At 43.2% G+C, this 9,639-nt stretch overlaps 1 protein-coding gene across 1 annotated transcript in view; it reads left to right on the forward strand.

Moving 5' to 3' along the window:
• The window catches only part of IDH1 (isocitrate dehydrogenase 1 (NADP+), soluble), a 9,509-nt gene extending 7,394 nt beyond the window's left edge, over positions 1-2,115 (forward strand). The window contains exons 6-8 of the mRNA XM_009872695.1: positions 191-331; positions 1,104-1,266; positions 1,768-2,115. Coding sequence (XP_009870997.1) covers positions 191-331; positions 1,104-1,266; positions 1,768-1,861 — 398 coding nt within the window. The 3' untranslated portion in view covers positions 1,862-2,115. The remainder of the gene's footprint in view (positions 1-190; positions 332-1,103; positions 1,267-1,767) is intronic.
• The last annotated feature ends 7,524 nt before the right edge of the window (positions 2,116-9,639 follow it).

The raw sequence follows: 9,639 nt of genomic DNA on the forward strand, positions 1-9,639 counted from the left end.
CTGTTCAGATGAGCTGTTACTTTTGACATGTTAGGACTAGCCAGTTAGTTGCAACAGCAGCACTGGTGTTCAGGAATACTCACATCATGGCTGGGAGGACGTAGAGGGATTGTGGGATAAGGGCATTAAAGGAAATTTAAGGGGACTGTCCAAAGGAGACACTGAACTCTTTAAATTGTGTATTCTGTAGGCTATGGCTCTCTGGGGATGATGACCAGCGTGCTGATCTGCCCTGATGGCAAGACTGTTGAAGCAGAAGCTGCTCATGGCACAGTCACTCGTCACTACCGCATGCACCAGAAGGGCCAAGAAACGTCCACTAACCCCATTGGTGAGTTGCTTTTCACTGCTCTTCAGTGATCTCCACACATGAAAGAAAGGGTTTGGAGATGCCCTGCATCCTTTCTGCAGGGAATTGCACCACTGAGTGGCGAAACAGGTAGTTAATTCATAATGCATTTTTCTTCCATGGAGACAGCTGTAGCCTAGAGCAAAACCAGACTGGAATGGAGTGAGTGTGAGCAATAAGCTAGACCTAATCAAGCCTTTGAGACATGCTTAGTCTTCAGCAAACAATGAGTTTATACCCGCAACGGCCTTAAGGCTTAGGTTGGTTGGGGTTTGTTTTTTTTATTTTAGTCCCCTTCCTGATGCTCCAAAAGACTCAGCCACCCTCACAGCATGTACATACTTAAAGCATAAGTGCACCTAGGATGGGACATGAGAGAAAGAATCCTCTACAGTTGCATAAGGACCAGAGTGCAATTTAATACCCGGAGGAAGACTGCACCCTTCTAACGACAACTTTCTGCATAACCCTAGAGTCCTACCACCACTTGGACAGGAACAAGACAAAATGGCAAACACAAAGGGATTGCTGGAGGCAGCAAATAGTTTCTGGGGTTTGCTTTTCTTTACAATTGCACAAAATGAAAAGAATGCCTCGAAGTTAAGTGTTCTTTCCCATACCAGATTTTTTCTCTTTTTTTCTGTCTGTTTTCAGTTTTACTAATACTGAAAAATAATTACTATTCCACATGACGGTTCAGAATGAAGTCAGGGAGTTCTAGAAAGACAGAGTAATCTAGTCTTCTCTCTCTCAGCCTCCATCTTCGCATGGACAAGAGGACTAGCTCACAGAGCGAAGCTGGACAACAACACTAGCCTCAAGAACTTTGCAGTTGCCTTAGAAGAAGTCTGTATTGAGACCATCGAATCTGGCTTCATGACAAAGGACCTTGCTGCCTGTATCAAAAGCCTACCTAAGTAAGTGTATGAAGTAATTAGCTGTGCTTGAAGGGGGCTGTTTACTTTGTGTTCCTGAAAAGTTATTTTAGTATAGTGAAAAATTGCTGGAGTCTGGTCACAGAACAGGGCTCATCTGTACTCGGTGCTGCACAGACAGAACATGAGATATTCTCTGCCCCAAGTAGCTTAGTCTAGGTTGCTCTATCCCTGCTATTGTACCAAATGCATGGTGGGGAAAAAATAAAGAAGGAACTGCAGAGATTTCTCTTACGACAGGCTGGCCATATTGGCTGGATCTCACCCTGTCCATTTATTAAGATGGAGACCTACTTCACTGCAAAATACCTCCTGGCTACCTCTTCTCTGGAGCTGTAAAGAAAATTTAAAAAAAAAGTCAGCATGATGAGTAGGAGATAACTTTTGGTTTTAGAGGCAAGACTAAAAGTTCTTTGGACAGTCTCCTCCTGCTTTGAGTGGCATTACAATTAATGTCTGTCTCGTTTTCTTCCCTCCCCTCAGCGTCACACGCTCTGACTACCTGAACACCTTTGAGTTCATGGACAAGCTTGCTGAAAACTTGAAGGGGAAACTGGCTTCCCTGCACAGACTTTAAGGCACAGGTTCTACTCAAGCTCATCTAACAGAGCATCTCCCACTTACACCAGAGTGTATGTGGCAACATATCATGCTCTGTTGCATAACATTTCAAATACTAGACAAAAATGACAATGTACACTTTTTAAAATGTTTAAAAGGGCCATGTTTTCTTAAACCTCTTGAGCTGCTGAGCTAGGCCTTCCTTTTGCTAAGCAGCTGAATGTGAATAGTATCAAGCTCACCATGGGTCTGAATCCCTAATGTCATTCTCCATGACCTGTTATGATCTTAGTTTCTTTTCTCTCTTCTTCTCAGACTCAAAGCCAGTCTGTGTCACAGCTCTGGTCAAACCAGTGGTGACTTACTGTCCAACAGACCTTTGAAATCAGGACCGTCCTCATCTCTCCAGTATTGTCCACGGAGTATAAGTGAGCTCACAGGGCTATATGCCAGCTCTACTGCAGCCCAATTTATCTTCTAGTGCCAAGCAGAGCATAGTATCGTGATGCTAAGGGATTTGGTCGCATTGCTACAGTTGGTTGTGTAGTGTTTAAGAAGCACTTAGTAAATGCTGGAAACAAGCCCTATAGGCTAAGAGCCTAATAAAGCCATGCTGCAGTTCTAAATGCAGGCCATGCATTTAGTTATACTCCTCCTGACTGGATGTGAAGCATAGGAACTATTACCTCTTCCCCCACCTCATAATTCATAAAGGTGCAAAATTTTTTCTCCTTTTGTCTGGGCTATTATTTACACTTCCTGTTGTGATACAGCAAGTCAGATTATGACTGTGAAAAACTATTCCATCCATGGATTTGTGTTTGGGATTTTTTTAAATAATACTTTCGTTCAGACTAAAATAAAAGCGAGCTAACATTCTTTGTGTCTTGTCTTCCTTTGTGTGATCAGCAGGTATGGAAAAATTCTGCCTCAGAGACTGCAATACCTTTCAGCACTGTCTAGTATGGGACAGACTGTTGGAAAGTGATATAAACAGAGAATCTCTTCCTTAGAGTTTTAATTTGTTCTGATCTGTTGCAAGATGTGATCTGTAGTGTGGTGGTAAGCATCAGGTAGTGCACACTAATTTAAAGGTACCACTTTTTATTATAAACTCAGACTGATGTATTAGCACTCAACAAAGATCAGAAGCTGGTTGTACATGAGACAGACTCTCATTCTGCAGCTGACTTGATTAGGATACAAATGCAATGTTAGACTAGATCAGCTAGTATTAACATTTGTTTGGGTATGAGCACATGTTTGAAACACAGCTCTACAACTGCTAGCAGTTGTCACTGCCTTCAGTATGAGTGAACACAATAGTCTGATACCCTGTTATTAACACAAGCGTGTAAGATCTGAAGCTGGAAGTTCCCCTATTGCTGACCCATAGAAACAATGGAAACAGTCATCAGGAACATCTGGAGATCTATGTTCCTGCTTGGCTTCTGCCATCAGTAGTTCAAATTATAGTGCCACAGTCAGGCAAGTCATACTAACAGTACCTCTAACAAATTCCCTGTTACTTACCTGGCTTCTGGAGTTACTGAATACCAGAGAAAGCTTAGTACCTTAGTACTGAAAAAATGAGTAAAGGGGCATTTTTAAATCTTACTTTTCATTTGTTTTAATGGCTTAACAGTGTAGCTTAAGTATAAGCAATGTAGTAGCTTTTATCTGACTGCAGATTACACTATTTTCCCTCTGTACTAACAAAGTTTCCACCTTGTGGAGGACTGCAGAGGACTGCAGTCTGTCCTCATGAGCTGACAGATGTTCCTGAAGTGTTGAGGAGAGAAAACTTGTCTCTGTGTTGGGAGAAGAAGTGTGATCATAAAAGCAAAGCTTCCGTCTCCCTGCTCTGCCATGGACAGAGAAAATATTTTTCCTGCTTCCAAAGAGACACATTCCCTTCCCCTTTACTACTACCACAGTCACTTCTTTTCCTCACCCCTCCCTCATTTAATACTAATAACCTTCAAAGTTAGATACCAGCTGACCCTAAAAGCGCCAAGTGCTGGTGGCCAGTGGGCAGTCAATCTGCAATGGAAAAGAGCGCAAGACTTCCTGAAACACAACTGCCTGCTTCACAGTATGTCAGCTGCTTCACAGAGCTCTAGAGCAGGGTCCTTGTAGCTTTGCACCAACACTTGCATCAGCTGACCCCGGCCAAAGTTGTCTTCAATCAAAGAACACACTAGGTTACCTTAAGCGCTGACACTGAAGGAGTTAGATGCACGTAACCGTGTCCTAGGCCAGTCTGCAAGTCCAGAGTTAATGCAAATTGCCGCTGACAGCAAATACAGTGAGTGGGAATGTATCAGGTAACTGATATGGCTCCCTTCCAGAACAGCAGAGAGCTCTGACTTCCAGGGCTGTCCAGAGCTTCAGTAAATGTGATTTCTCCATGGATTGTTCTACCTGTGCAGAAGCTGCCTTTTACTGGGGGGAACACTAGGCAGTACATCAGCATGCCTCTCCTTGCTGCTGCTAAGCCTGGGCTGCTGCAATCCTTTCATACCCTTACAGCAGCCCTTATGGGTACCTGCAAAGCCAGGTCAGCCCTCCAAGGTGTGCATTCTCAATGATTACGTAGGGCCTGGAGAGAACTGGCAGAGCCAGCATGTTGTCTGTGATGCCACAAGCACTTGTGAACAATGACTTTGCAGACAAGCACCCAGGCATTTAAAGGTGCAGGAAGTGGGAGGCAGCAAATAAATGTCACAAAGCTTTTAAACTTGCCACATAGGAGATTTTATTTATACTTTAAAACTAAAATTAAAAAAAAAAAGCTATGCAAAAACATTAGAGATACTCTAGCAAAGATGCACAAGCCACTAGGAGCCTGAGGGATCCCTGCTCAACCACTACTTTACTTTTGGCTCCATGTCTCTTCCCATTGTTATTAGCTTGCCTGCCTTGGCACTGGGACATCCTTCAGGAAGCTGTTCTTTGTCCTTTTCAGTCCTCTTGATAATTTTCTTGGCTTTGTCAGGTCTCTTCTTTTTGGGCTTGCGACGAGGGGAGTGGAGGAAATCTGAGCTTGTAAATGGATCACCCCGCCTCAGTTTGCTGCAGAACCAAAAGGGTTAGATTGATCCATCAAGGGTTTTCCTGAATACAGGTATTACTTCAGTCTCTAAAGTTTCTGGTTTTACTGAAATGCTTCCACTATAAAATGACTGAGTGGTACAGCTTGTTCCTTGCCCAGTACAGGAGAGCTGTACCAGTACAGAATACCTTCTGACCTTCTAACTAACTCCTCACAAAAAGTTGAAACTGTGACACTTGTAACGGAAAATACATGGTACTACCCAGTAGCACAACAACAAAGTCATCATTTTAGGAGTTAAATGATTCTGTACAGTAGCTATTGGATGTATTGAATCTACATTTTCTTAGGGAAAAGATGCAGCTACTTGTTTAAGTACTTGTATCTGCCAGAAAAATCAAATACAGACACAGCCTGCTTACAGGGGAAAACCTTCAAAAGCTAGCATTTTCTTCCCTAAAACCCTATTAAAATAGAAGTATTACTCAATTGTTGTATAAAACTTTAGATATCACAGAATGGCAGCAAGTGAAATCAGAACTTTTGTTTAGCTGTCTTTAGCTTGTATTTTATCCTCATGCTAATCTTTCATTAATGCTGGAGTACCACAGATGCAGTCTGTTAAGAGGTGTTCTCATTTCAGTGAGGGAAAATAACCTCTTTGGTAGGTTGGTACCAGAAGTCTCCACAAGGATCCGCACTAATGTAGAATTCTGGCTTAACCACACTTTGGTGGAAGAGGAGGGTCACAGGAACATGAAGGGTAAGAGGGAGGAACTTAGAAAAGACAAAGGTGACAGGTTCAGCTTCTGGAGAGTGAGCACAGGAGAGCAGAGCAGGGGTTGCAGCATGGGAAGGAATAGTTTAAAGCCCAACCTGTTGATTCTTGGCTCTGCATAGCAGGGTGGGTCCCGTCTCCGTCTGCATGAGTACCTTGACGCTTGTTCCAGGATGGAGGAAGACAAAGTCCTGGCATTGGTCAAGTCCTGTAGTGGTCTGATCTCTGCAAAGGGAGACATTCACACAAGTTGATCAAACTGTTTCCAAATTATTTCCAGATATCTTAAGAAATACAGCTGCCAAACAGAGAAGGGCTGAATTACCAGGTTCCTCTGAATACTGCACAATCCTGAATCCAATCTTCCCTCTAAACTCAGACCATTTTTGTCCAAAAATCCCAGAGCTGCACCTCAAAAGTCAGCTCATGAATCAGATTAGGTTCCTCATTAAAAAAACGCAGGTCACTAATACTGCTCGTTTCATTGGGCCCTGGTATAGCAGAAAAACAATACAGAAATGATAGTTGATAGTTCCAATGCCCAGGAGTTTACAGCCTGGAGGAAAAAGCAAGCTCATGGCACCCGACCAACCTACAAGCCTTCCAGCAAGGCACAAGACTCTGCCAGTGCTTACTGCAGCTTTCAAAGTGAAGTTGGCCAAGAGGGGGAGGGCAGGAGAAGAAATTTCCTCCCTCTCTACAAAGTACAGGCCACTCTAGCTATAACAGGTCTGTCAACAAACAGCTAAAGGAAGGATAAACCTCAAAAATAACTCTCTTTACAGAGTATCCAACAACAGCAAGCTCCCCAAAAGGCTCATCTTAACTATTGTTTTACCAGCTGAGGGATACACTCACAAATCCTTTTAAACAGCAAACAACAAAAATACAACAAAGAATTTGGTGAACTGATGAATACCATCTCAGGATATAAAGTCTGAAACCTTGCAGGACTGACCATTTTGGACCAAAAATCTGCCATCTTCATCATATTCTGTGTCCCAGTAACACTGACTCTAGTAGGCAGGTTCAGCATCAAATTATACTTTTCAACTGCTCAGCTAAGTTATTTTCTAAATTGACAGGCGTGCCCTGTAGATAACAAGAGTGGTAAAACAGAACTTGCAGCACATGCTCCTAGTCTTTTCCCAATATCCACACAGGAACAAGTGACCAGAAATTCTTAAAAGAATGCTGATAAACTAGCAGAAAATGTAGCCACACAAATGACTGGCCAGCACAAGTGGAAGCATAAATGATGTATTGGACACTGATGATTTATTCTGAAAAAAGAGAGGAGGGGAAGAAAAACATAAGCACTTGCTGCAGCATGGATTTTTGGCACACATGCCCAAACACAGGTCCCCTCCCCAGCCTACCACCTACCAGGTTCCTGTGAAGATAAACGCTGAAAACTTGACTCAATGTAGTTTGTTTCCCCAGGTATTTCCTCTGCAGTCTTCTTTTTAAGTATCTGGGAGCTTTCCAGCGAAACAGAGGATTTCTCTGACGTTCTCTTGCCCTCAGTACTTAAGCTCTTGGAAACTGCTACATCTGTAAGCCTAGAGCTGACAGGCAAAGCTGCCAAAGAGGTCTCAGAGGAGGATTCAAGACTGTCTGAGAGGTCCATAAGATTATCCGCAAGCGATATCTCAGCTATCTGCTCCTTCAGGAAGGCATCTATAATGCAGGAAAACTTCCTTGTCAGGACACTTTGCTTGGATGCAAGTTCTGCTGAACTTTCAACAAGCACCTCAGCACCATCACTTTGTCTGTCCTGAGACTCAGTCTCTGGAGATCTAGAGGTGTTCCTCTTTCTCTGAGGCTTTGGTTTGGGACTGACCTCTTTTTTCAAAGCATTCATGTTCTTGTCAACTTCAGCCTGCCCCTTTTCTTGATGGCCTCCTGCTTGGTTTTCACTGCTCCGCACAGCTACCTCCTTCCTCTGAATTCTAGGTATTTTGCTAGCTTTGCTCCCAGAAATAGACTGGGGAGGTATAATTTCATCCCCTTCAGATTCCGTCTGGACACAACCCAAGTTTACTGCAATATCCAAAGGACTGATAACATACGTTTTCCTGCTACGTTTAAGATTATGTAGTGAATCCTTTGTGTCCTTCTTAGCTGCTCCTTGAACATCTATACATGGCTCAAAACCATTTTCATTTCTCTGATCACTACAACTGCTTTTCCCGACGGTCTTCCTTCTGCTTGTCTGTCTTCTTTTAGGCTGTTCTTCAGCTTCAACTTCTGGTATTTTCACACCATTTGGCAGATTCTCCTCATTAGTGCCATCTCTTTGCCTAATTATTCTAGTTTTTCTGTTGGTTTTCTGTCTCATGGTCTTTGTGCTCACACTTGAGTCCTCTTGCAAAGCAAAGTCACTTGAGGTCTCTTTCCTTGAGAAAAGTGGATTTTGTAGAATGGAGTCATCTAGGGGAATTTCGGTACTTGAGAAGATACGAACTGGGCTTTTTGACAAGCTCTCCATACTTTGGATCTTAAAGATACCTTCCTTCCTAACCTGCTGCAGTACGTCACCACTTCCCTCTTGTGCCGCATTCACCACATATGTTCTTCTGAGATGTTGGACTTCATCAGGAGGGCGGAAGTGTTGCTCCACACCACAGCCTCTGTTACTCCTGTCAAAAGCCCCCACACAAACCTTCTGCCTTGTGTCAGAAACTTCAGGCTCATTAGAACATGTTGCGACTTTTGGCTGAGGAAGCTTCTTTGAATTTTGAGCACTCTCTTCACCTTCAGGTATATCAGGCCTATTGTCTGCGCTCTTTTTAATGGCATTTGTTTTCTTTTCTCCTGTGCTTGCTTTCTTAACAGTTCTTTTCTCACTGGTTTTACTACTACCTTTGCTTTTAACCTTTTCAGGAACAAATTCAGGGACTTGACTATAGCTGGGGTCCATTTCAACACCATACCCAGTTTCTTTAGGCTGTGGCTGATCACATAAAATCTCTTTACCCAAAGACCTTCCATCAGGAATAACTGTAGTTGGAGTAGGTGAAACCAGGGAGCTGGGAGATTTCAGCTGTGGCTGTGTGTTGCTTCTGCTCGAGCTGATGCGGTCTTCTGTGATACTCCACCGAGTTGCCTGAGTGCAACTGGCACGTGGGAGGATATCCACACCAGAAGATGGTGTGCTTGTCACAAACAGGGTAGAACGCTTTCTCCTCTGAGTAATATGCCCGTGTGAGAGACGATCAAAAGAACTTTCTGCCATCTCGCCACCCTCATGTGAAAGAGGATGATTTTCCCAGGCACACACTGGCAAACTCTCAGGATTTTGTCTAGTGGCGAATGAGGCCTCTGTTGGAAAAACAAAATTCATTCTTAAGAGTGAGAAATGCAGCAGACAAATGCTAGCTTTCCCCATACCACCAAAAGCCGGGCCCCACACACTTGTCACAAACCCAAACCATTAAAAAGCATGATTTTGTCTCTACAGGGACTCCCCAAACTTACCGTATAACAGAACTTCTCAGCTGGCTCCCCTCAGAACAGAAAGGCACCCCAAAGCAGCCCTAACCCTTAACCAGCCCTAATATTTAGGAATGCTCATGATCTGTATGAGAGTTATCATTTACATGGCAAATCCACAAGAAACAGAAGAATGTGCATCTAGTAAGATTCTGCAAATTCAGACATTTCTAAACATCTTATATAAGCTCACTGCCTGTTCCTCAGAAAGCCTCAAGAGTAATCTTGAGCTACTGCAAACATGCCAGATATATCCACCAAGAAATCCCGTTCTGGGATATATGTAATTCTAGTGAAAACTGAAGTGTGCTGTTCCTAAGTCATGAGGAGCCGCTGGACTGATGGTTAGGAATTAACTGAAGCTATGGCACTGCACTCATTCATTTCTGAACACAGACAAAGTCATATTAGAAGAACAGCAAAAGAGGCAAATTTACCTCCAAAAGCCTCTTGCGCTTCCATTGTC

Source organism: Apaloderma vittatum, unplaced genomic scaffold, assembly GCF_000703405.1.
Source record: "Apaloderma vittatum isolate BGI_N311 unplaced genomic scaffold, ASM70340v1 scaffold23617, whole genome shotgun sequence".
Classification (NCBI taxonomy): Eukaryota; Metazoa; Chordata; class Aves; order Trogoniformes; family Trogonidae; genus Apaloderma; species Apaloderma vittatum.